Source organism: Gopherus evgoodei, chromosome 22 (assembly GCF_007399415.2).
Source record: "Gopherus evgoodei ecotype Sinaloan lineage chromosome 22, rGopEvg1_v1.p, whole genome shotgun sequence".
NCBI classification, from domain to species: domain Eukaryota; kingdom Metazoa; phylum Chordata; order Testudines; family Testudinidae; genus Gopherus; species Gopherus evgoodei.
Window position 1 is genome coordinate 924,078 of NC_044343.1, and position 25,331 is coordinate 949,408.

The 25,331-nt window shown below is 53.1% G+C and overlaps 1 protein-coding gene across 2 annotated transcripts in view; it reads left to right on the top strand.

Annotated features, from left to right (window-relative positions):
• The window catches only part of LOC115638464 (rho guanine nucleotide exchange factor 18-like), a 38,111-nt gene extending 13,029 nt beyond the window's left edge, over window positions 1-25,082 (top strand). The window contains exons 3-12 of one of the 2 annotated variants that reach the window (XM_030540022.1): window positions 5,611-5,747; window positions 7,012-7,514; window positions 12,133-12,337; window positions 13,165-13,279; window positions 14,563-14,620; window positions 15,067-15,111; window positions 15,480-15,560; window positions 16,064-16,169; window positions 16,913-17,066; window positions 24,956-25,082. In XM_030540022.1, the coding sequence (XP_030395882.1) occupies window positions 5,611-5,747; window positions 7,012-7,514; window positions 12,133-12,337; window positions 13,165-13,279; window positions 14,563-14,620; window positions 15,067-15,111; window positions 15,480-15,560; window positions 16,064-16,169; window positions 16,913-17,066; window positions 24,956-25,011 (1,460 nt within the window). In that variant the 3' untranslated portion in view covers window positions 25,012-25,082. Of the gene's footprint in view, window positions 1-5,610; window positions 5,748-7,011; window positions 7,515-12,132; window positions 12,338-13,164; window positions 13,280-14,562; window positions 14,621-15,066; window positions 15,112-15,479; window positions 15,561-16,063; window positions 16,170-16,912; window positions 17,067-20,593; window positions 23,620-24,955 lie in introns of those variants that run through there. The other variant, XM_030540021.1, reaches the window with a different exon arrangement.
• The last annotated feature ends 249 nt before the right edge of the window (window positions 25,083-25,331 follow it).

Genomic DNA, 25,331 nt, shown 5'->3' on the forward strand with positions numbered 1-25,331 from the left:
TGAGCTATCAGGTTGTGTGCATACACATGCCTCTCTCTCTCACTCTCACTCACACAAACACTCTACAGGGCAGAGGACACAGTCACAGGAGCGTTCTGACACCAGAGAGTGAAATCCTTCCATGTTGGTCAGGACTGTCATTAGAACCCCAGCGTATGGCTCTAGCCTCACACCTCCAAAGTCTCTCCTGGGCTGTAGCCTTTAAGAATAAAGGATGAGAGTAAAATTGTTGATGTGTTTAAATCTTGTAGGTTTAGCACCTGCGTTCCCATGGAGGGCAACTGCCTGTGGGCCCTCGAGCAAACTCATAGGACTAGAAGCCCCTGAGAAGTGCCTCAAAGTTTGTAACAACTATCTGTAATCCAGGTGTGGAACAGGGCATTGCTCCAACTGCTCTTTATCTGCATTAGCTGAGAATGCTAATTTCCTCTTTTCAAGGACAATGACTCTTTCACTGTTGGGACTTATTGTGAAACAGCTTTTCATCCCTGCAGTATTCATGTGTGAGGCTGCAGACTCTGATAATGGGCGTTCATGCCAGGAGTCAAGAGGAATCCTTCCCCAGCCAAGGATGCAGATACGAGTGACCAGGCTGGTAGGAAACAGCTTGCACCCCATTGTTCTGAGTGACTTTGGCACTACTCTGTGGAGCCCATTGGGGTGGGGGTGAAATCTGTGGGTGCTGGACAAGCCCATCTTTCTCTGGGACGATCCAGACTATGCATGTGAAAGCAGGTTACACACATGGTGGAGATGTGCATTTATGGAGAAGAGAACCTCACCTGTCGCAGTGCTGAAGAACCCTGGCCAGTGAGGGAAGGAGATGGGGGGGGCACCCAAGGGCATTCCTTGGTGGAAGCCATGTGCTCCTTGATGCACAGAGTTGTCTCTGGGGGTAGCTGATCTGGGCTCTGGGCCCTTTTTCTTCAGTGTCACTTTGGAGTATCTGGGAATTTGTTCTGTGGAGAAGGCAACTGGAACGCCTGTATGGGACTCCTCCCAGCTGACAGGTGCAGGGGCCTGTGGGCTCACCAAGGGCTGGGAGAACAGTCCAGGTTGCATGCCATGGAAATCACCTGCTGTAGCATGCGATGTTACCCACACAAAATTCTCTGCCACTTGCACACTCTAGGACATCCCACATCTACCTAGTGCTCAAGGTGTAACCCAGTTTGTTTAGGCACCCCCACCCTTTCCCAGTTCCTAGGGATCCAGGCGAAAGGCACCAAACTTTACCCCTCTGTGGGCTCTGGACTCAGAGCACACACCCATTCCCTGTGGACAGGGGCGGCTCTAGACATACCGCAGCCCCAAGCACTGCGGCATGCCGTGAGGGGCACTCTGCCGGTGGCCGGTCCCGTGGCTCCGGTGAACCTCCCGCAGGCGTGCAGAGGATCCGCTGGTCCCACGGCTTCGGTGGACCTCCCGCAGGCGACTGGCAGAGAGCCCCCTGTGGCATGCCGCCCCAAGCACGTGCTTGGCGTGCTGGGGCCTGGAGCTGGCCCTGCCTGTGGACTCCGGGCTTAATCTTTTGTGGGTTTACGGGGTCTTTTACTAGTGAAAGAGTCTTAAACAGTAATATCCTACTTAACCCCTATTAACAATGGCCAAAACAGAACGCACACACTAAACATACTGTGCTAACTACTTCTAGTCCCAGTAAGACAGATGAACTTTTCTTCATGGCCAGTCAGGATCAGGTCATCTGGGGACTCCAGCTTTTGCACCATGTCATTGGCAGAGTGTTGAAGTCTGGCAGCTCTGATCTTTGGGGCTGTGTCCTGGAGTTGGTTCCCCAAAGAACTTCCTTTTGGATCCCCGTTTATATAGTGAAACTTGAGTCCTGTGTAGCTATACCTTTAACCAATCATTTTACTAAATTTTTACTAACCAATCCTAACATATTGTAACAAAATTCTCTAACCTAATCATCCCACCACCTTAATTTACACCTAGCAAAATTAATTATGTAACAGAAACAATCATGGGCAGCCGGTAACCCAGTTGCCTGGGGAGGCTAACCCCTGGCCCCTCCCCTTGTGCCTGAAGCCCCACACTCCCCCTGCTACCTCCCCTGCAGGAGCCCGAAGCACCCTCACTGTGGCCCCCCAGGCCAAGTGCCAGACAGCTGGGGGTGGGGGTGGGGTGAGGCCCCAGCCCAAGTGCACTGCAGCCTCAGCACCCACAGCCCCTGAGCAGTGCAGCCACCGCGCCCCCAGCCTCTGGACTCCGGGAGGCCGGGCAGCGCAGTCACCGCGTCCCCAGCCTTGGGGCTCAGGGCTCTGGGCAGCACAGTCCCTGTGCCCCAGGGCTCTGGGCGGCTGGGCAGCGTGGTCCCCGTGACCCCAGCCTCGGGGCTCTGGGCAGCACGGTCCCCGTGCCTCAGGGCTCTGGGTGGCCAGGCAGCACGGTCACCGCACCCCCAGCCTTGGGGCTCTGGGCAGCGCGGTCACTGCAGTCCCCACGCCCCCAGCCTTGGGGCTTAGAGCTCTGGGCAGCCCGTTCCCACGCCTCGGGGCTCTGGGCAGCTGGGCAGCACGATCACCGCGTCCCCAGCCTTGGGGCTCAGGGCTCTGGGCAGCACAGTCCCCTGTGCCCCGGGGCTCCGGGTGGCCAGGCAACACAGTCCCTGTGGCCCCATTCTCGGGGCTCTGGGCAGCACGGTCCCTAGTCCCGATGCTCAGGCGGTCAGCGCCAGGCAGGGAGCATGGCCCAGCAGCAGCTGCCTCGGTGGCCCCGAGTCGCTGCCGGAGGCACGCTGGCTTGCAGGTGGGGCCACGGTAGGCTGTTTGGGGAGGCAAAGCCCCTTGCCTACAATACCTGAGGTCTGTAAAGATAAAACAATAAAGAAATGAGGATTTCACAACTATTGATAAGTGATTTATTGCCAGACAGAATGCTATCAAACCAAGTTTTCTTTAACCATTTTAAATTTCTGTTTCTTTCTCTGATGGTAGGTGCTATTAGGAAGGTGCCTTCTTAACAGCCCGATATTACATTGTTTTAATGTAATTTAGATGGAATATGAGCAGGGCTGGCTCCAGGGTTTTTGCCGCCCCAAGCGGCGGGAGAAAAAAAACACAAAAAAGCCGTGATTGGCAGCAGCTCCACCGCGACGCTTTCTTCTTCAGTCGCAATTCGGCAGCAGGTCCTTCTCTCCAAGAAGGACCAAGGGACCTGCCACCAAAGAGCCTGATGTGCTTGCTGGGCTGGTGCCTGGAGCTGACCCTGAATGTGAGGATGTGACTTTCTGCTTCTTAGCTAATGGCTGCTGCTGTCTTAATATGGCTGCAGACAAAGGCCTCAGGCCTTACCATATGGCTACGGTAAATCGCCTGCTGTAGCGTGTGGAATCCTGGGAATGGCTGGCTGGCGGAGCGCGAGCTGCCTGCCTGCCCTAGCCTCTGCTCCTGCAAGTGCTGGTGAGCTGGTGCCACTGCTGTCAGGGGGACTCTGGGGATGTGGAAGCCTGCCAGACCCTGGAAATGGAACAAGTGGAGCAGGAGATCAGTGAACCCAAACCCAGTCTCCATGCCAGACCCGAGCCAGCAAGGAGGGGACGTGAAGGCGGCTGGGTCTCATGATGGTTGAAGGCGCTGCCCTGCCAAGGTGCAGTGCAGGGGGAGTTAAGGAGCGTGGCATTTCAGGTGCTCACAGGATGAGACCTGCCCAGAGGCCCTGCTTGGCTTGTGATTTAGATTGTCAATCCCTGAAGGTCTGTGGTAGCTCTGGTCAGAGGAGTAGCCCTGCTTCCTCCCCAAGAGCTGAAATTTGGGGCTCCCCTCCTGAGAGCCATGGGGGTCCCACAAGAAAGCTTCCCATAGCCATAGGGCTGCCCTGAATTGTCTCAGACCCTCCCCCACAGCACTTGTTCAGGAGCCACATTCGCTGACGTTTCGCTGGGTTGGGGCCAGTGGAGACGTTCTGTACTTGTGAAGCACATTGTGCAGAGTTACAGCCCATCACGAGCACTCCCCTGTTCCCTAGGGATCATGAGCAAAGGAGACTTTCCATGCAGCAGAATTGCAGCCAATCCAGCTGTGCTGCCCTGAGGAGGGGGCCCTGCCTAAGGGGTTCTGGGGGCAAAGGAGACATTCTGCATAACATTTATCACCTGTCGGCGGCGAAGGAAAATCGCTTTGCAAGCGGAAGGGCTCAAGCTCCCCATTTGGGCCACGAGGGAGCAGGGAACAGGCACATTCTGGGGCAGAAATGCTGCATTCACAGCCCCAGCAATGATATTTGGCTTTCTCAGTGCAGGCCTCCCCACAGCCCATCGCCCTCTCTGCTGTCAGGGTGTCATGTTTGCTGTCTGTCCTAGGGCAGGTGATGGGACACGGTCAGCACTGGAGAGAAGAGGCCAAGTTCATCACAAGGGCCTTGTGCCAGGGAGAAACGTAGCGCCCAGCATGGTGGTTGGTGGCTCCCTGGCTCAGTCAGGGCCTGATCACACTCGGAAGGATCTGGTTACAGATTGCTTGTCTCGTGCCATTTGATTTTATACTGAATTTAGCAGATATATGTGCTGCCTTCTCCAGGCAGGCCCTGTATGCCCCGTGCTTTCCCTGGGGCAGGGACACCAGGCCTTGGGGGTTGTGCAGGCCCCATGTGCCCCACAGGGATGCCCTGCTCCTGCTGCATCAGGACTCAGGCACCTGGGCTGTTTCTTGTAGGGGCCATAGAGACTCCGCTTGTCCCTTCCCTCTGTCATGGCCAGATCTGCTGACCACCAAGGCCCCTCGTTGGTCACCCGCTGGCTCATTTAATGGCCCATATGCTCAGGTTATTGTTTAAAATGCCCTCCTGCTTGGGAGTGACCTGGTGCGGGGCCAGCACGAAGGGCAGGCTCAACTCCCCTCTGCATCCTCGGTGAGGAAACAGCAAATCCCACATGGCGTAGTGTAGCTGGGGGACAGGTTGGCCATATGCTGGCAGGGGGGAGGGAACAGATTTGGGCCTGGGTCCGGCCTGGGGCACTGCTTCTGCGGGTAAACCCTCTTTGAAAGGACAGGTCCAAATGAGCAGCCTGGGGGCGAGGGCTGGGCCTGGCCTGAGATAGAGATCGGTGCTCAACTTGCAGTGCCTGGGCCTTCTTCAGCCAGTGGCTGACTTGTCTCACTGGGGCTTCCTCCTTAACTCCCCTGTGTCTCTCCGCAAAGGGCTAAGGAGGGTGCCCAGCCTGACCTTGGCTAGAGCAAGTTCTGTCCCTTACTGTGCTGTCTCCTTTCTAGGGCTTTGCTGTCTGTATCTAGTGCCCTACAGCCCCCCATGGGGAACACAGGACCAGTGTCTGCCTTCTGCCACCAGCAGCTTGACCTCTGCTCAGCTGCGTTGGTCTCAGTGGGGCAGACTGCAGCGTCTCCAGTGCACCTTCAGCAAGGTGGCCATGGCAGGCGGTTCTCTAGCTGGCTCCAGACTGATGGCTTCTGAGGTCACAAGGGCCCAGCACAGCTACCATGTAGGAGCCCAAGGGGCTGTGTGCCATGTGTTGGGCACTGGGGCTGCCCTGTTCTGCACTCGCTCTGTGTGGCTGCATCTGATCCATCGCTGCCCTTGCGGCTGTTCCCGTTTCCCTCTTGCTCAGCGACCGTGACTGTCTCTCTCTTGCAGGGTCAGACTGCAAGCCGTGCTCACGGGAGTTTGCTGCCAGCGGCATCCCCACGTCAGACTGCAGCAGCCCAGACACCTTCTCCCCATCCCTGATTGCTGAGGATGAAGTCTTCTTCACCAGCATGGCAGAGGAAAAGGCAAGTGTAGCCTACCATTCTGGTGCCAAAGCACTGTCCTGTAGGTGAGAGTGCTGAGTGGGCAGTCTCAGCTATGCAGGGGCTAGGCTGGCAGCCCTGTGGGGAGGGCTCTGGACTGGGAATCCCCCTTCCTTTTAGCATAGTATCCAGTGTACTGCCTGTCCTCTGCTCCCATCCACAGCCCCCGCTGGAAGCACTGGGTCCCTGGGGTCGCCTCCGACCTGCTGGCAGACTCACTGTTCTCTGCATGGTGCTGTGGATGGATGGTTGTTTCTCTGGGGAAAGTGAGTGAGATTTTGCTGCACCAAGGCTGCTCTTCTCAGCCAATGGCTTCACTTGCAGAGACCTGATGCTCGAGCCCTTGGCTTTGGGTCTGGATCCATGTGAAAGGGGTCAGAGAATAGTCAGCCCAGCCCCCAGCCAGCGTTTGTATCCCCAACCTTCTGGCCTTGCAGCAGCAAAGTTTTCAATTCGGTCTCCTGCAGAGAGGGGAAGAATGTCCTGGAGGATTTGCCCTAGTGTGAGACTGGAGAGCAGGGCTACTGGGGAGCCTGGAAGGCTTGGGAGACGCACTTCCCCCGTTCACAGGGAAATGACACACTCCCCTTCCCTTGGCATTAGTGGGAGTCAGGCACAGGAATGCCACATGCCATAGGACAGAAGTATTAGGCATTCCCGTGCTAAGGTGGCAGCACAATTCACCCACCAGAGAAGCCCTTTGTGCCCTGCTCTTTCCCTTCCAGTGTTGAGACCAGTGACTGCCCTGCTTTGGGCATGCAGTGACTGCCCTGAGGCAAAGTGCAGAGAGGTACCAGAGCCCTGCTCTTGGCTCGGGCAGCACCACAAAAATCTCACACATCTGAGACGTCCCAGTCCTCAAAGCCAGCGAGGTGATCAGCCATACTCATCGGAAAGCCTAACTCCAGCCCTTTGTGCCTCTTCCCCCGTGTCACACCGGTCCCTGTGTGTCACATGTCACAGTGATATCTCCCCCCCCACAGGGGAAGGTGAGCTGGAAGCTTGGTGTCTTTCCGAGGTGTCAGGGATAACACGTTAAGTGTTAATATTCCAAAGCCCCAGAGGGAGGGATTAGCTGCCTTTGGATGGGCCCAGCTGTCTCCTGGTTTGTCACAAGAGGTGAAAGGGAATCTAGTGGGAGTGGGCGCGTGCCCCTTTCTGAGGCCTGGGCAGTGTGGTCTGCCCCAGCCATGCTCTGCTCTGCCTGGTCTCTTCCCAAGGTATTAAGCTGTTGCTCCCTTGGCAGGAAGACTCGTTGTCTCTGGAGCCGGATGCCCTGATGGGTGATGTGCACAGCAGCACTGAGGATCTCCTCTCCATAGACTTCGCTCTCCACGGCACCGAGTATTACAGAGACCTGGGGCTGCCGAACCTGCCAGAGGCCAGCGCGACTCCAGCAATGGCAATGCTGCCAGAACAGACAGGCCAGGTGGTGCACAGCTCTCCTGTACTGGAAGAGAAGCCTGGAGGCTTGGGGCGAACGCTTGTGGGCATTGCCTGCCCCGATCCCATCTCTGGCTCAGTGCAGTACAGGGAGACCAGCTGCCATTTCCTGAACAGTGACTCTGCTTGCTCCTGTGCGGCAGGGCCCCAGGACAGTCCCCCTGTGAGGGGGTGCCTGGCAGAGCAGGCTAAAGGACTGGAGCTGCATGAGGATGAGCAGTCCTTCCCCGCGCTAATGAGATCCGTGTCCACCTCACGGAGGCACAGCTGGGAAAGCCCCGTGTCCCCTACAGACAGCGAGCGCAGGTACGGCAGGCTCAGCCAAGCTTGTGTGGGGCCTGTGGGGGGAAGGAGGGAGAGAGGATGCGGTGAAACAGCACCTTTCCAGACATCTGAAATCAGGGTTCGAGCCCCCGGCAGGTAAAAACGGGCTGCCGCTTCTTCGGTCTGGGATGCACCTGCACTTGTTGTGTGACAAAAAAACTCCCCTAGGCTGGGGGTGGGGCCGGTGTCCCACTTCTGGGCTTCCCGAGACTGAGAAGGGGGCGGTTATGGGTCTTTCCCTTGGTTATTCATGTTGTGGCTACGTACGGCACCCAAGGGTCTGAAGTTGATCCCCGACTACCAGGGGCCCATGTCCCCAGCAGGCTTTTCAGTGTAGCTGCTGTAAGCCCAGTGTCTCAAGGAGCTGGCAACCCCAAGACGCTGCTTCCTTCCCCAGCCGGAACTCCCCAGAGCTGAGCGCTGGCTTGTGGCTGTTCGCTGCAGGCACCAGACTGGGCCCTGGGGCCAAGCTCCCCTCTAGTCGGAGGTGGCAGGACCAGTCTGGAGCTGCTGCTGCTGGCTTGACAGTGACTGTGCCGTCTCTGTTCTGCCCCAGGACACCCCAGCTCCAATAAACATTCAGGGAAAGGACTCCAATTCCCCGGGTTGCCCTGAGCCACCCATCCAGTAGGCCTGCTCTCTGCCGACATCTCCGCTCCTCCCCCTGCAAGAGGCTGGCTGGCGCAGCCCACCCAGAGCCGCAAAGGCCTGTGCAGTGCTTTGGCTAGAATGCTCAGGCAGCCCAGATCTCTCTCTACTGCTGGGTGGTCCCCCTCCCTAGTCAGCCTCTGCCAAGGGAGGCCTGGAAGCCTCTCACTCCCTGTGCTGTGTGGGATGTAAACTCTTGCAGGAGGCCTGGGTGTGGGGGGCTGGGAGAGGCTTTATACCATCAGCCGCTTGGCGAGGAGCAGCAGCAGCAGCAAGAAGGCCCTTCCCAGCAGGCCCAGGAGCTGGAAAGGGGATCTCCCCTCCAGGGATGAGTGGGGTCCCTGCCTGCATCCCTTTGCCCCAGTGGGGAAGCTCTGGAGAATGGCACCAGCCCATCCTTGTCCCCTCAGCTCCGGCCGAGCCAGCAGGAGGTATTGGGTGGACAGCTCTGCCAAACCAGCTGCTCTCCCCGGGAGGAAGCCTGCCCATGTGATCCCAGCACTGACCCTGTCCTCCCTGGCAGGCCACATCCTCCTCTGGGTTCCTGTGGCTGGAGAGCGGGTGTTCTGTGGGTAAGGCTGAGCCAGGCCTGGAGCTGCCTCCTCTGCACGTGCTCTGTCACACACAGGCCTCTGGGCAGGATTTCTGTGAACTCGTGTCCCCTTGGGACGAACATATTGATTTGGCTGCCGGCATGGAGGGAGCTGTGAGCCAGCAACGACTATTTTTATCTCTTCCTCCTTATAAGGTGCCCTGGAATTATCTTGGGCTGAGATCTTGGCAGTTCTTTATCAGGCGCAGGCTTTGGTCCTAAGACCTATTGTTGTTCCATGTGCCGTGTATCATTCACGGCTTACGCTGTGGCAGGAGCATGTGACCTAGTGCACAGGCGGCTGGCAGCAAGCCACAGCCTTGGTCAGTCCCCTTTCTGGGTGATTTACGATATGTGGAGAAGGGGAATGTCTGGTTCTCCCAGGACCTGTGTCTGGCTAGCAGGAGCCAAGTGACATGGATCAGCACCTAGGTCCCACAAGGTAGCATCATCAGATTTTCCATTGGTCTCTATTCATCACTCACTCTTATGTGGCTCGCATCCTGACAGTGCTTTCCCTCAGCACACTAGGAATCACCAGGGCCTTGGGGGACATGGGAGAGTTATCCTGGTCTGTGGCCCCTGAAAGAGAATTTCTTTGTCCTGCCTATTTAGCAGCCTCCACTGTAAGTGTGTGGTGGCAGGGTTTACAGGGCAGTTTCATGGCAGTGGCTCCCTGCCTGCAAAATCAGGCTTTTTCAAAGGGAAAGCCCGATATGATTTTGATGGTGTTTTAGCCAACAGGAGTACAGCATTCAAACTGAGTCAGGCCATGCTGCCTGGGCAGCTGCCCATGTCTGTCCCAGAACCTCACAGGGGCTGGGCAGGTGTCAGCAGTGTTTGCTGGCACAGTCTGTCCTGCAGGGGTATGGGCAGGTCATGGACATACTGATAATTAGAAAAGCTGATCTATATATTCTAGAGTGATGCACCAAATGCACCACAGAGGGCATGGCTCTGGGCACTGTGACTGGGCATAACAGATGCCATCTATGCTTACAATGGGGTCCCCCATCATTTTGGGGGTGGGGGTTACAGTGGCTGGTAAAGTTGGGCTGGAGCCTCTAGACAAATTATCATAATCCCTCTGATTGTAAAAGCAGCAAAGAATCCTGTGGCACCTTATAGACTAACAGACGTTTTGGAGCATGAGCTTTCGTGGGTGAATACCCACTTCCTCACATGCATCTGAGGAAGTGGGTATTCACCCACGAAAGCTCATGCTCCAAAACGTCTGTTAGTCTATAAGGTGCCACAGGATTCTTTGCTGCTTTTACAGATCCAGACTAACACGGCTACCCTCTGATACTCTGATTGTAGGGACTCAACAGATCACTCTGGTTTTGCTCTGAGTTACGCAGTGTAACCAGAACCCTGGAAGGTGCAGCTGTGGCATAGTTATTATCTCTTGCATCATCTACCCTGGTCCTCCGCCCACGCTCTCTCCATCCCCACCTCTGGTTGCGTTCTAAACTGGCCCTGCAATAATCCCTCCTTTGCATGCATATGTGGGATTTGGGCAAGCAAACCTGGTTGCTATCTGCTTGGTGGTGGAAACAGCTGCAGTGTAAATGCAAGCTCAACTCCATCTCCTGCTGCATAGTCCCCTGTAGCAGCACATCTGTGCAAGGGACTGTGTGTGTAGGTGTGTCTGTTCTGGTGACTCTTAACACAGTGTCACAGTTCAGGCCAACTGCACCAGTGTCCCCCTCTGTGGTCCAGTAAGGTCACACACTTTTAGGCTCCCAGCTCCTCAGGCCTCACCTCTCTTGGGCAGAGACCCGCATCTCTCTCCCTCCTGACTGGGGTATGCCCAGGCTGCACTGTTCTACACTGTGATAGCCCCAGCCAATCAGATGGCCTAAGCAGTCAGCTTCTGCATGGTGCTTTCTCTACAGAGGCTATAAGCAGCGTAACTCTGAGAACCACTCAGCTCTTTCCAAGCAAGTGCGTTTAGTTCTAAGGTGAAAGCAGTACAGAGAAAACATATTAAAAACACTAAAAGAGCCTACAAGCAGGCTAATGAGCTCACCAGAGATCACCCCTAATGCCAGCCAGGGCTCTGGCCGGCAGACAGTCCTTCAAACCCCCAGGGATTTTATGTGGTTACAAGTAAGGGCTCTAGCTCAAAACAAGAACCACCATGAATCGGTCACGCTCTCCTTTCTACAGTTCAGGTTTTAGCTCCTCAGATTCCAGGGTAGTAATTAGCAGATAGTGGTTCTGTCCTCAAGACACAGCTGGGTCTGATGGTGTGAATTTACATTCACCCCCCCACACCCTGAGGCATTTCCTAGGAACCCACTTCCCTTTGTCCCAAAAGAGCCTCCGTGCCTGGCCTGTTGTTTAGAACAGACTCCTTTGAGGCTCACAACACTTCACAGGGTTTACTTTGGCCACATCCCCCTTAGAGAAGTTGCTTCCTATTCCACAATAATCCATAAATTTAGCGTTCAATACAGTGGACTGTAACCCACAGATAACTTAAACTTAATTCAGAGCTGTGAAGGGTTGGGGCCTATCTTCTAGCACCCTCCTCCTACTTACCAGGACAGGTTTTGCTCTTGGAGAGCCAGCTTGCTGCCTGGGGTCATTCTATCTGAGCTCCCTTCAGAGAACCCAGGGAAGCAGTTTCTAGCAGGGTTTGCTGTTTATTTTAACCCTTCTGAACAAAACAAATCAAACCGCATGGATTCTTCCCTCAAAGTCTGTGCAGGCGGAGAGGTCCCTTCCCCACATCTGGCCCTCACACCAATAGCTTCAGCAACCCAATATTCCTGGCTCTGACCTCAGAGCCTCAGTAATCCAGGACTTCCCCCAGTTTCCAGCAGCGGTCCGTTAGGGGCACAGCCCCTTCCCCTCAGCTTTCTGGAGTCTCGCCCTCTCTTACAAAGATCAGCTAATTAAGTCTCTGCTCTCCTCTCAGAGCAGTGGGCAGAGCCTGCAGGCATCAGACCCCAAAGGGACTGTACCCTTTATACCTTCACAAATACACTTTTTCCAGGCTATGGCAGGAAATTGCCCTATCTGTCACCCCCAGGCTGCTGCCCAATGTAGTTGGTACCTGTAACAGGCCTTTCTTGTCCTCAGCTGGCTTCCCTTGAATGGAGACACAGGTGTGGCTTTGTATGGCCAGCCTCTGCCCACCATCCACAGGCTAACAGCACGAATCACTGGCTTGGGCCCTCACTGAGGGCCAACAGCCTTTGTGGGACAGACAGGTCTGGTGCAGAATTGGGCCTGGATTTCCTGTCTGTCCCTAGGGATGAGGCCCTTGGACTGGTGGCTGTAGAGGAGGGCACAGACTGGTGTCCTCTGTGCCTTCCTGTGGTCTGAGCTGGCTTCTGTTCCCTGAACTAGGCTGAGCCTGGATGCCTCCGAGATGGCCAGTGACCTGGAACAAGAAGAGCTCGAAAGGACTCTGCCCTGCCTGGCTCCCTGTGTGTCCCTGGAGCTGCCTACAGCTGGGGTGGAGGCCTGGGGAGGCAGTGGCAGCACTCTGATCAAAGTGGAGATAGAGCCCCTGCACCTGAACTTCGCCATCGTGCCCGATCACGAGGACACAGTGAGTGGGCGTGAAAGCCATGCCCGTGGCACATTGTGGGGAGGGGGAGATGCTGGACTGCAGGACACGCAGGTTCAACCTATGCCCTGTCTCTCCAGGCTCTGTTCCTGACAGCACCACCCCCAGGGACCTCGGCACCTGTGAATCCTCAACTGTGTCCTCGCTCTGCTCTGGGACAAACCGCTCCAGCCCCTGGGCCCCGAGGGGTCACGGATGCATGTTCCTGCGTAATAATAACGTGTGTCACTTGGCACCTTCTGTGCCGTGAGGTTCACAGACCCCATCAGAGCCCCGGAGAGTAGGGACATCTCCCCCATCTTATAGATGGGGAACCTGATGCAGAGGTCACTGAGAGTTCAAGCCAGTTAGGAATAGAGCCCAGGTCTCCTGATTAGCAGCTCCACCCAATATCTTTGTTTCTTTCTATTCACTATATGTGAAAAGGAGACCTGTACAAAAGTTCTAGGCATGGAACCAGCTGGTAGACAGCAGATATCACAGCAGCATATACTTCTTCCACGCCATCCTAAAGCCCAGACCCTCAGCCCTCCATAGAAACTCTAGTAAATAGATGGCTTTTCCAGCATGTGCTGTGATCATAACTCTGGTTAAATACCAAAGAGTGCATGGGATGTCAGCCTATTCCCAGGGTTTGTTTCCAGTGTAATCGGTTTTGAAGAGAGGCCCTGATTTATACTGTGTGGTAACTATCTGGCTGTGACTTCCACCAAGATGGTGGGGTGGGGTCATCAGCAGAACCCTGCTGGTGCTCAGGACCGGTGCAAACCACGTGCCCCTGAAACGTTGCTGATTTTTGTCTTTTCCAGGAATATGGCAGCAATGGGAAGAGACTGAGGACAAAGTCTGTCCCTTCCACCTGCAACAAGGTTTCTTCTCCTCAAATCTCTCACAACCTGGAGGTGTCGCTCCCAGTTGCCAAAGGTGAGTAAATACCTGGCATGAAAAAGGTTAATTGTACAGATGTAGTCTTAGGAATGTGTGCTTGCAGGAGATCCTGTGGAGTATCCTGAAGTCTGTGCAGCCCTGGGTATGGACTCGGACAGCTTCAGCTACACTGTTTGTTGCATGCTAGCTGAGTCAGAGCTAGTGTGGTTACATCTTCCCAAGCCAGAAATTACAGCCCCAGGTGCAGTATAGACGTACCGTGAGTCTGATCTAAGGAATTTCCATAGCCCCTGTTACTGTGGTATGACACGTCGTAGCTGTCTCCAGTGACACCTTGCCACAGAACGTGTCCGTGGCTGAGTGCGGTGTCGGATCCCTGGTTGCACACAACAACAAACAGTGCCCTGTGGACAGAAGGCAGCATCCCAACAACACAGTTTCTACATGAGCCTCAGTCCCGCCTGTCAGGGGCACAGTGCAGGCTTCCCCTGGCAACTCAGCTTCCAGAACAGCCAGTGATGTGCAGCCAGCAAGTATTGAGCCTGCCTGGGATGGGATAAACCAAGACAGGGCGCAGCCTTTAGAGCAGAATCGCAGAGATTCTCATTCCTGGATTGGACAGGCTTTAGGCAGGCTAGAGAGAGAACTGACCATCACCTGGCTGGGTATCCTGTTGGGGTTTACGATCCCTTTGTGAAGTTCCCCAGGAAAAGCTGCTGAAACACAATCCCTGCCCAGAAAGAGCTGCTTCCTCTTGACTCCTGCCCATTCAGAAACCCCTTGCTTCAGAGCAGGGTGATGAGACAAAACTTGTTTGAGAGCACGAGGAACTCACGAGAACACCAGGATTTGACCATGGCCTGTCACCTCCAAAGCTTCCCACCTCACGGGAGCTTTGTGTTGTCCACACTGAGGGAGCCTGTTGCTGAAATCTCCATTAATGAGCCCACCAGGCTGCCATCAAGCAATCTGCGTGTATCTCCGGCCCTCAGCTGGGAAAAGATGGGGAGGGAGCAGAAAGAGGATGCATCGGAGAAGTAGTGCAGGAGGTCAAGTAGCTTTGGACATATGTGATGAACTGAGCTCTTGCCCTCCGATTTCAAGGAGCATGTGAAGGAGGCAGAGCAGGGAATGGAACTAAGAAGGGACAGGTTGGGAAACCAAGGCAGACTCCACAGCGACCCTTCTTCCCCGTTAAAGGGAGCGTGGGAGCCCAGCAGGCCCAGGGTTAATTGTACCTAGCTTGAAAAGTGACTCTCTGCCAAGGGACAGCCCAGGGAGCTGGCATCCCCACTGACCATGTTCTCCCTGGGTTCCAGGTATTGAACCGCCTGCGCTGGAGACGATTGAAAAGGACCATGTGGCCCCAGACCACGTGTAGGTGTCAGTGATCCTGGAGCAGGGGGTGGGTCAGTGATTCTCTTAGTTCTTCTGAGTTGCTGGGGATCTGGATTCAGCCTCTAACTGTAAGAGAGCAAGAAACAGCAGTGCCATGAGCCGTGGCAGTGCCTGCTCTGGGATGCGCCCTGGACCCAGGGGATGCTCTGAGATGCGTCCTGGGCTCACTGAGATTGTCAGCCAAACAGCTGGCGTTTCATGCTGTGTGAGGCACAGTGTGACCCTGCAGGTGGGTCTCCGTAGCTAGCATGCTCCCTCCATCAGCTGCTCCTTCCTAGTCACCAGGGTACGAGGGAAGCATTTTGCTGGCTCTTGCTACCTACCCCCAGGCATGAATCTTTTCCTGGGCTGGGCCTGGGCTGCGTGGGAGTTTGGAACAGTGACCGCTGGGGCGACTTCCTAACCCCTTTCCTCCTCCATGGCAGGCTGATCGTCCAGCAGGTGCTGCAGGAGCTGAAACAGTTTCATGGGTGAGTGTGGGGCTGGGAGAGGGGACCTGGGGGCTGGATAAGTCTCATGGGCTGTCCTACCTCCCAATGCCCCTGGGGCAGCTCTCATGCAACAACCCCCCAGAGTGCACAAGGCCCACCAGGATCCACCCAAGACTTTCCTGGGAGCTGACATCCACAGTGTACATGGCCCCTAGCACCACCCTGGGAACAGGTGTGCAGGGCTTGCCAGGCACCCACACGGGAACTGCCCCACACCAAACCCCCCCCCCAGGGTGTGCAGAGCTTGCTGGGGTCCCCCTGGACAGGCAAAACTTGCTCCCTTCAGAAGCTCTGGGGCAGTTTACTCTTCCTCCCAGTCTGATGCCTTGTCCTGTTCCACTGTGCAGGGCGAAGCAAGGGGCCTGCACAGCCGAGGGCAGCAACGAATCCCAGCAGAACCTTACCTGGTTCGAGTTTCTGTCTAATGAGTAAGTGAGCCATTGGCATGGGTGCCCCACATCCCCATCCCAACTCCCCACCTATTCAGGCATCCCAGCCAGCTGCCCCAGGCAGGATCAGGGCCTCATTGTGTTGGGTGCTGCACAGATGCAGCCCTTGCCCCAAGGAGCTTACTGTCCAAATAGGCGGCAGGGTTACTCTCCTCCTCTTGTAGACAAGTGCTGCGTCACAGAGGGGAAGTGACTTTCCCAAGGACATGCAGGAAGTCAGTGGCTAAGCTGGGACTTGAACCCAGGTCCCAGAGAGCTCAGCACCTTCATCACAAGGCTGCAGATGTGGGAGGTGACTGAAGCTCATGAGATTTGGGGAACTCTATGTTGGGGGGCTCTCGAGGGGCCTGTCAGTGAGCTCCATCAGGAGTCTCTCCTGGGGGCGTTGTGCATGGGACACATGCCTGTCCCAGGGCTTCCTTGGCACTTCCCACCCCCTTTGCCTTCCCTTTAGATGAGACTCGTTTCCTGGCTTGTTTCAGGGCTGAGGACAATGGGAAGAGTGATAAGACTGAGAGAGGCACCAAGGTGAAGCGCCGGCTGAGTTCCCTGCGGAGCCGTGTCACTGGGTCCTGGCAGAAGGATAAGGTGAGGGAGAAAAGCAGAACCCATGAGGGGCTTTCAGCACTGTCACCAGAGAGGACGTAAGCTCCCCGGGGTCTAGGGTGGGATCTAGGGTAGGGTCTAGCTGGGCTGCTGTGGGACATGACAGCAGCCCAGCCCCTAATACCACCTGCTAGGAGTGTCGCTCCCTGGGCTTCGCCCTGGGCCAGATTTGACCAGAACATGTCCTGGCTGCTCCAGAATGGGCTGCCCAATGTGTGGGGAGTTCCAGTCAGGGAGGATGTTTCCTCCAGATGACAACATGGCCACCTGTGTGGGGCAAGGGTGAGGAGGGGTCTGGCAGGGCTGGCTGCTGGGCTGCCCTGGGGAAGCTGTCCTCTTTTCAGTGCATGGACCCTGTCTGTGGCACAGCCCTACCCAGGCAACAACCCCCGGGCAGGGAGCAGGTGTGAATTTATATTCTAGGGTGTAGTGCAAATGTTTTGCTGCACACAGACTGCATCCTGCCCTCGGTCACAAGTGCACTCACCCTAGCGGGGCTGCAGAGACTCTGGGGCTGGCTCAGTCCCTGGGGAACACATGCAGGCCAAGCACTAACCACACAATTGAACTAGCTCTAATGAGCCCAACGTGCCTGCTGAGGGATCAGGGGTGTGTGTGTGTGGGGGGGGGGGGGGTCAGCTGGGTGTGTGCACGTGGGTATGTGCGTGCGCACCCATAGCGAACTCGTGCTACTCTATGCCATGACACTGCTTTCCCCCTTCTAGGGTAAGAACAAAGACCAACCAAAAGAGAGAGAAAAGAGCCAAAAGTGGAAAAGGGTCAATGGGCACCAGCTGGTGCCAGGGACGTTCTCCAGCTTCACGAGCTGTTCACTGTGCGCCAAACCTCTGGTGAATAAAAATGGTCTGCAGTGCCTAAGTGAGTATGGCTGATACCATGGCCTGGCTGTACCTGTCCACCCTCCCTTCTGGCCTGGCCTGGCCTGGTTGTGCTTCCTGTCTGGTCTGGCTGTACCCGCTCCCCCATCTGTGCCTGGCTTGGCTTGGCTTGGCTGTACCCCCGATTCCTGCCAGGCCTGGCTGTACCCAGGAAGCCTGGCCTACCCGCTTTGTTCCCAGACTTCCAGGGCATGGCACCCTGTTCATTCTCATTGGTCTTAGCTGCCCAGGCATCTCCTGTCTCTTTCCCAAAGGAGGCTTCAGGGTCAATTTTTTTTCCTTTAAATTTTAGATTAACAAAAAAGGGAAGGTCAGGAAATGCTCTGTCCTTTCTGAGTAGCCCTGAGAGCATTTTTGGGCCTGCCTGGGGCTAGCCTCGCTGGGCTGCCTGGGCCTAGTCTTTCCTTCCCAGAGACACAGACGTTTCAGCTCCACATGTGATGTGGGAACAAACATGGGGAGTCAAAAAACCATCCAGGGCTTAGTTAACCAAAGCCAAAGTGAAATGCTTTCTCCCCCCACACCCTACACACACACTGGGGCTCAGCCCTCCACTGTGGGGCTGCATGGAGAGTGCTAACCCTGTGCAGAGGCAAGACAAGCTCAGTGCATCTAAAGCAAGAGGAAAACATCCCTAGGCTGCGGGAGGGAGGGCTCTGCTCTGTGGAATGTGCTGGGCAGACAGGACTTTATCCTACGCATGTTCTCACCCCTGGGCCTCGTCCCCCTGCTTCCTGTGCTTGGTGCGCGAGTGAAGCCGCTCAGGGCACTGCAGAACATTGGCCTTCCAGAGGGAGCAGCAGGAGTTTGGAAATGGCAGCTTCTCTCTCTGCACCCCATGCCCCTTGGCAAAGCTCACGCCCAAGCAAGGGATCTTCAGAGGTGCTCAAGGTCAGTAACGCCCTTTAAGGGGGAGGAAAGGACTGGTCACGTCATGCGCTCTCCATGGGAAGCATCTTTTCCTTTGTGGTGCCTCGGTCTGGCACTGAGGTGTAACAGGGGCTTTTACAGACACAGGTGGACCAGCTCGCACAGGGCCTCTAGCCGGGTTTGTAACACAAGCTCTGATTATTTTGTATTGCGGTAGCTCCTAGAGGCTGGGAGCTGCACAAACAGGTAACAGTCAGGTGGCCCCTGCCCCAGAGAGCTTACAGTCTACAGGTAAGACAGAGGAATACAGGCAGAGACAAGGTGCCCAAGGAAAGAGTGAGACACTGCTGGTCGGCCTGAGAAGCTGCAATTGGAGTTCCCCAGCTGCCTGGCTGTTGCGTGTGTCGTAGCTATCACAGCTGAGGAAATGTCAAGGAGGGGTTTGAAGGAGGACCAGAAAGTGGCTTAGCAGATGTTTATAGGGAGTTCCTCCCATGCAGGAGGGGTGACATGGTTACAGTGAGGCCCTGGAGTGCTGGATCTTGACTTTCCAATGAGTTACATCAGCAGTGACTTAGTGTATAGTGCTCTGTGCTGCCAGGCAGGAGATTCCACCTTGATACTCAGGTCAAGCCTCCTTTGGGAGCTCAGACCTGTACCACTGCTGGCCAAGTTTCTTTGCACTGCCGTTGGGATCCTGGGTTCATTTCCCCAGGCTGGCGTGCCTTAAGGGCTCAGGCTCTGGTCTGCTGTGGAGGAGAGCCCAATGCCTGGATCATCTAGATGTGTACATGGTTTCGTGTGTCGCAGTCTAGAGCAAGTGCCCCGGGCCGTGTGTGAGCTGGAGCTGCACAAAGCTTGGATCTGAGCTGTGCTGTAGGAGATCTGTGATCTTGCATCTCCCATGAACATGCAGACACCAGACCCTGGCACAAGAGAGAGACTCTGAATCTCACTGGGACTCTGTGAGTCTCCTTTGGCGTTCCTGGGTGCCTAGGAACGTTGTGCTGCACTGGTTAACATAGTGTGGTGGGCTGGGGCACCGAGAGTTTGTTCTTGCGTGATGTTCCCCTCAGGTTACCTTGACAGGAGGTCAAGTCATTGAAGAGAGCTCTATGACAGCTGCTGTTATTAGAGGCCCATCTCCACCCAGACCAGGACTGAGCCCAGCATGCTGCAGGCTGTGGAGAGACTAGCATTCAGATTGGGCTGGACAGCTGCTGGGACCTGGAATCTTTGCAGGCTGCACCTGTGGGTCAGTGATGAAGGCTTACACCATTGGCTCAATTTATGCAAATTAGGGATGGCCCTGGGGCTCCTGTGATGTGGCCCTTGGATAGGCAGCGCTTTGGTCCCTCTCCCTCCCCTGCAGCAGCACAGCCAGAGTGACCTTCTTCTTTAGCAGTGATACCGATGCTGGCCAGGTGGCAGTCCTGGAGCAATAGACCATTTTCCACCCTCTCAGAATTGGCCCCCTGCCCCTCACATTGGCTGTTCCTATTGTTCCTGCTCAGTAAAAGCAGTGAGGAGCCTGCACCTGTAGTCCCAGACCTGCCTGTTGCTGGTGCTATTTCTGTGTTGACAGCATTTTAACAGCAGTGCCACGACATGGCAGAAGAGAAAACAAGTTTAGTGACATAGATGAGCAAGCAAATTACAGGGGAGGCCAGAAAGAGAAGGGATGGAGGGCTGGGTAAGAGGCCTCAAGTCTTTCTTGTTTCCCATGGGCACAGATGGTCTAGTAGCTACTCTGAGTAGACTATGACCTGGATTGCCAGTGAGAATCAGAGCCCTGCCCCTTTCAGTAAGAAGCATAGCAGGACCTGTGCTCCTAATTCAGAAAGGCAAAGAGGAGTCAGTTTGTTGTTAGTAACATTAATCCATGCTATGAAAGAGGAAATCATCCTAAATAGCTCCACAGAAAACATACTTGCCTCCCACTCTCCATGAGATCGCACCAGCCAAGCCTGGAATGAGGGACATCCTAAGGTATAAAGTCCCTTAATGAGGGAGGCGAGGCAGGCAGCTGGGTGCCAGCTTAGAACCACGTGGGGTTCAGGGCATGACTAAAGAACATTTTATGGAGCCCCTGTTTCAGGACTGTGGGTGATTCACAGACTAAGCCCTGGTGGAAAATCCACACCCCTGTGTGACATAGTTATACCAACCAAACCCCTGGTATAGACAGTGCTCTGTTAACAGAAGGGCTATTCCTGTTAACATAGCTACTGTCTCTCAGGGTGGAGGAGTACCTACCCTGACAGGAGATGCTCTCCCATTGGCAAAGTCAGTGTCTTCACTAAGCAGCACTGATGCAGTGCTGTAAGTGTAGACAAGTCCTTAGAAGTGAGATGCTAGCAGGACTGACTAGAATTCAAACTAAGTGGGTCCTCTGCAGCAATTGGGACCCCATCACTAGAGTCTAGACAGAGACGGCCCCCATTCTCAAGTGTAGAAAAGGTGGTGTGTCTAAATGAATCCTTTCTCATAAACATGCTCCCAATGTTTATGTAACAGGAGTTAGATGAATCCCAGGAAGCCACTGCCAGGTGCAGAGCTCTCCAACTCGGCTGTGCCATGGAAGGGAGCCAAGGGTTTGCCATTGAATGTGTTACAGCAAGATTGTCTCTATTCTAGGTGAAGGCTGTGTGAGGCAGTGTGCAGCCCTCGGTACCATGGGCATACGAAAGAGGGTCTGTAGAGATCTACCTGCCAGGGACATGCTGAACTCTATAACTGCGACCAAAGCACTTTGCAGATTTCAGGGAAGCTCTTCTCCTCTTTGAGATTCGATGTCACTAAACCCTGGTGAATCATAAAGGCTGGGGGACTGTCTGGCTCAGATATCAGCAATGGCATATAAAGCCTTTCACCTTGATATCACTATTGCCCGTCTTGTCCCAGTCTGACCCCTTGCTTGCTCTCAGTGGAGAGACTCAATGGGACTTGGAGAATGAACTCCTGCTTAGACCCCAGTGCTGGGCTGAGGAATATTGGTGAGGGAGCATTGCTCTGGCTCATGTTACACCTGTTCTGTGGCCATCAGTCTCTGGGGTTCTTGCGCCAGCATCTTTCACTAGTGGTGAATTAATTTCTGAAGAAGAAAACAGGCTCAGGCGTCTCTTCTTCCTCCCATGCTCGGGTTCTGACATGTTAAAGTGACCCCTCATCTTGCCAGTTGTGTTTAATATATTGATGTCTGCACATTTTTGCCCTGGGCTCCCCAGTGCAGCACCAATCAGCTAATGTAGGCAGGCAGTGCTTGACCTGGAAAAGGGCTGAGTTCTGTGAATTCCAACAGGAAACTTCTGCTAATAGCCCTGACAGAGGACTCTGAAAGCCAGCAGTAAACTTGAAATTTGACATTTCTAGAAAGAGAGACAGCTGCCTAAAAGCTTCTATTTAGGGAAAAGAGAGAGACAAGGTTTGGCTATTGTGACATGGTGACAGTGATAAATGTGCTGGAAATCCCATTTGGAATGGGAGATTACTGACAAGAGTCCAATAAAACAACCAGCAGAACCAGGCCATGGTGATACTGTGCTAACATTGCTGTAGGCCGAAACAAGGCGAGATTTCAAGCAATCTGTGAAGCTGACTCAAGAATGGAACCTAACTGGGAATGTGCTGCCACGTATCTGCATCCTAGTGGATGCTCATTGCAACCCCAGGAGTTTAGAGAAAGGAGGCAGGCTGGCTCTTTGCAGTCAGATGACTCTGTTCAGTGCTTCTCCTTTTTACTTTTCATCTTCTTTTCCTTTCAGTTCAGCATTGCTTTTTTACTTGCCCCTCCCTGGAACAGTTTCAGGATCCTATTCCCTCCCTTGCCTGACACAGCTCCAGGATCTTATCTCCTCTGCCTGGGGAGTGGATAAGCACGCCTGATACTGATGGAGCTTCTCTTGATGACATGTCTGGGTTGTTCCCTATCTCCTATTTGTTCATTGCCAATAACAAGTGTTTTATCATGTAGATTATTAAACAGCATTGGAAGGATAATGCTGTTTCCTTTGTCACTATCCAACCCTCATTTGGGTTTGGTGACACAGTATTTGAACTGGTTGCTGTGCACACTCACTATACTGACGTTCAGATGCCCACAGGACACATGCCCCCAACATCAGATGTTTTTCCTGTGTCAATTTTGAAAAATTATAGTGACACGCAGGGCTGGTTTTAGGGACAGGCGAAAGCCTGGGTGAGGGGCGCCGGCCTCAGGGGGGCTGTTTTTGTTGGGAAAATAGAATGTTTGAAGTAAAATGTTTCATGTATTCCATATGTGGATTAATTTTTCACTAACCTCCTAGAATGTTCCTGGACCTTTGCATGCAAATTTATTGTCTTATATCACAGGAATAAATCATGCATGCAAATCATTCATCAAAGTCATGAATTGGGCTACAGATACAACAAAAAATAAGGTATTCAAAAGTTTAACAAGTGAAGGGAGAGCACTGAAGATGCTCCTTGCCTGGGGCACCATTTGGTCTAGGACTAGCCCTGCTGACACGGTCTGGGCTGTATCTCATCTCTGTGAAGCACAAATACAGTCTGTGTCTTAGGATGATTCTGTCACCAGATGACAGCCTTCTGTTTACCCCCAAATGGCATCCTCATTGTTATTTATTATTTGTATTCCCATGGAGCCTAGGAGCCCCAGTAAAGGGCTAGGTGCTGTACAAAGGCAGAGCAAAAAGATGGTTTCTACTGCAAAGAGCTTATAATTGAAGTCTAATATAACAGCCAACAGATGGAGACAGGGCATGGGAATACAAGGAAACAGACTGTATAGGCTAGCATGATAGGCAGTGGTCTCAGCACACCAGCAGTCTAAACATGCTCCAAGTGCAAAGGGCAGCCTGTGTGTTTGAAAATGTAGCTAGTCAGTGATGGAGGCTGGCATCCTGGGCAGATCAGAGGTGGGCGTTGACATTTGAATAGTGAATGAGAGAGGATCGGCAGGCTGGTGCTAAGTCATGAAGTCAAGACAAGCAGTTTGTTTGATGTGATAGAGAAAGAGCAGTGGAGGGATTCAAAGAGAGGGATGTTATGGTCAGGGTAGGGTTAGGAAACTGATCTTTACAGCAGTGTTCTGAATGGATATGAGTAGGGCAGGATTGCATTTGTTAAGGTCAGTGAAAAAGTTGCATCTCATCATTAGGCCAAACACAGTTATTTTCAATCCTTGTCATATCTGGGTCCCCTCTTGGAATCTGGTCTGTCACGACTGAACTTAGTATTATGAAAACAACTAGGAGAGTTCGTTGTTTCAGTTTGACAAAGCTGATGGCAAAATGAATTTAAGTGTCTCAGGTCTTTTGGGGCCGTGTTTAATCATTGACATTCAGAACTTTGTGTCTGATCAGTTCAGAATCCAAGTAGGGAAGAAAATATTTTAATAATAAGATGAGTCTGTAGGTGAATTATGCTTTGTTCACTGTACGATGGCGTTTGAGCATAGACAATGATTGAACAAAATACTGCTGTGTCTCAGCCACTTGTATATGCAGCTTTGGAACCATTTCACAAGAAACAAATAGACTTTATAGTTAAGGACAGATTTTCATTCTCAGTTGTGCTTCTACACAGCTTTGCTAATGCACCTCAGTACCATCTGAGGCACCCAACTCTCCTCATCATTACAAGTATCAGAGGGGTAGCTGTGTTAGTCTGGATCTGTAAAAGCAGCAAAGAGTCCTGTGGCACCTTATAGACTAACAGACGTTTTGGAGCATGAGCTTTCGTGGGTGAATACCCACTTCCTCAGATGCATGCTCCAAAACGTCTCATCATTACAGTCAATCCTGCACAGCTTTGTTGACACAACCAAATCCTGTCATGCAAATAACATCCTAGATTTGCAGTCCTGGGCTTCTCCTGAGCAGACCTGGACAGTTCCAGATTTTAGTGTATTGATTCTGTGATAACTAGGCTGAGACCCTAAACTTATTTTGCTTTGAATACACGAGCTTGTGTTTTTTTTCCTACAGGTATTTTAGTAGCCAGGTACTGAAATCAAAGGATTAGCTTGCTTGTCAAAATCCTTATCAATAATGCAAAAATAAAAATAGATTGTTTTTATTTCCAGCAGAGTGAACGTATTAATTCATATAATACATCATACAAGCTCTGCATCAAATGCGGAAACTAAACTTCCTTTACTGTATAATGTCTCGCTCTATGGCAATAGTTGCTTTGGAAATACATATTCATATTAATGCCTTCCACGCTGCTGGCTGCATGAGGGACACTGTATCTCATAGCTGAATTCTGCTTGAAAAACTTCTCCATTGCTGCAGGATGCCCTGCCCCTGGCTGCAATTGTCTTAGCTGACAAAGATTTCAAATACCACTTTAGTGCTGTCTTTATTGAATGGAAAATTGCATCATAAGTTTAATATGATTAATACCACATTTAATGTAAAGCCCTAAATGATCTTTACACAAACATATGAACTACCTTGCTAAAGCTGTCAGCTGAGGTACTAAACACCATTAATTAAAAGCCTAGCTATTTGTTCCTAGTCATAGACTTTTGCTGATGAAAGGCAGGGCTTCTGGAAAGCCCCTTTGGTGAAGATTGTGTTTATCTAGAAGCTTCTACAGGTCAGGTAGCTCTTTGAGAGGAAGAAAGTTTGTCATCCATCCCTAGGATTAGGTTCAAATAAGTTATTGGCCTTGTTTATAAAATGCCCAATGTTCATAAAAAACAAATGCTATTGTTTCAAGTATTTGAAGAGGGAACTGACTTGCTGTCTGAGCATGCAAAGAGACTGTGAGCAGTGGCCAGTGGAAATGGTCAGGGAACCATAGAATGGGTAAACAGATTCTCCTGTGGATTCCTCTCCTTTGCCTGTGAGGGATTCTTTGTGAGTCTGGATGGATCCTCATTACGTGCTGCTCTAAACCTGCAACCTCTTGGAGAAAGGGTGTTGATGTGGTTCAGAGAAGCCCTAGAGAGATCAGTTCTCCATGAGATTGATGTTCTTTTCCCTACAGGTCCTGGCTTCCCGCAGGCTTTGGAGGCCAACCTCCTCATTCGAAAGAAATGCTGAGATGACCCTCACAGAATGACCAGAACCCCTCACCCTTCCGTCTTGCATCTCACTGATAAATAGGTTTAATGAACACAGAGCTAAGGTGGCCCTACACAGCACATGAAAGCCAGTGTGCTGAAAAACAACAGTGCACAGCATCTTGCTGATTGGGAACCTTGGTCTGAGCACGCAGCTTGCATGCTCATCTCAGCTCTGGCCTTGCATCTTGCTATGCTGCTGGGCCTACAGCTCTACCTCCCCACGGGGTTTGCAAGCTGCTATGATGAGCCCCTTTCTAGAGATATAGCTCCTGAGGGGTCCCAGAGCTCTGGCTTCGG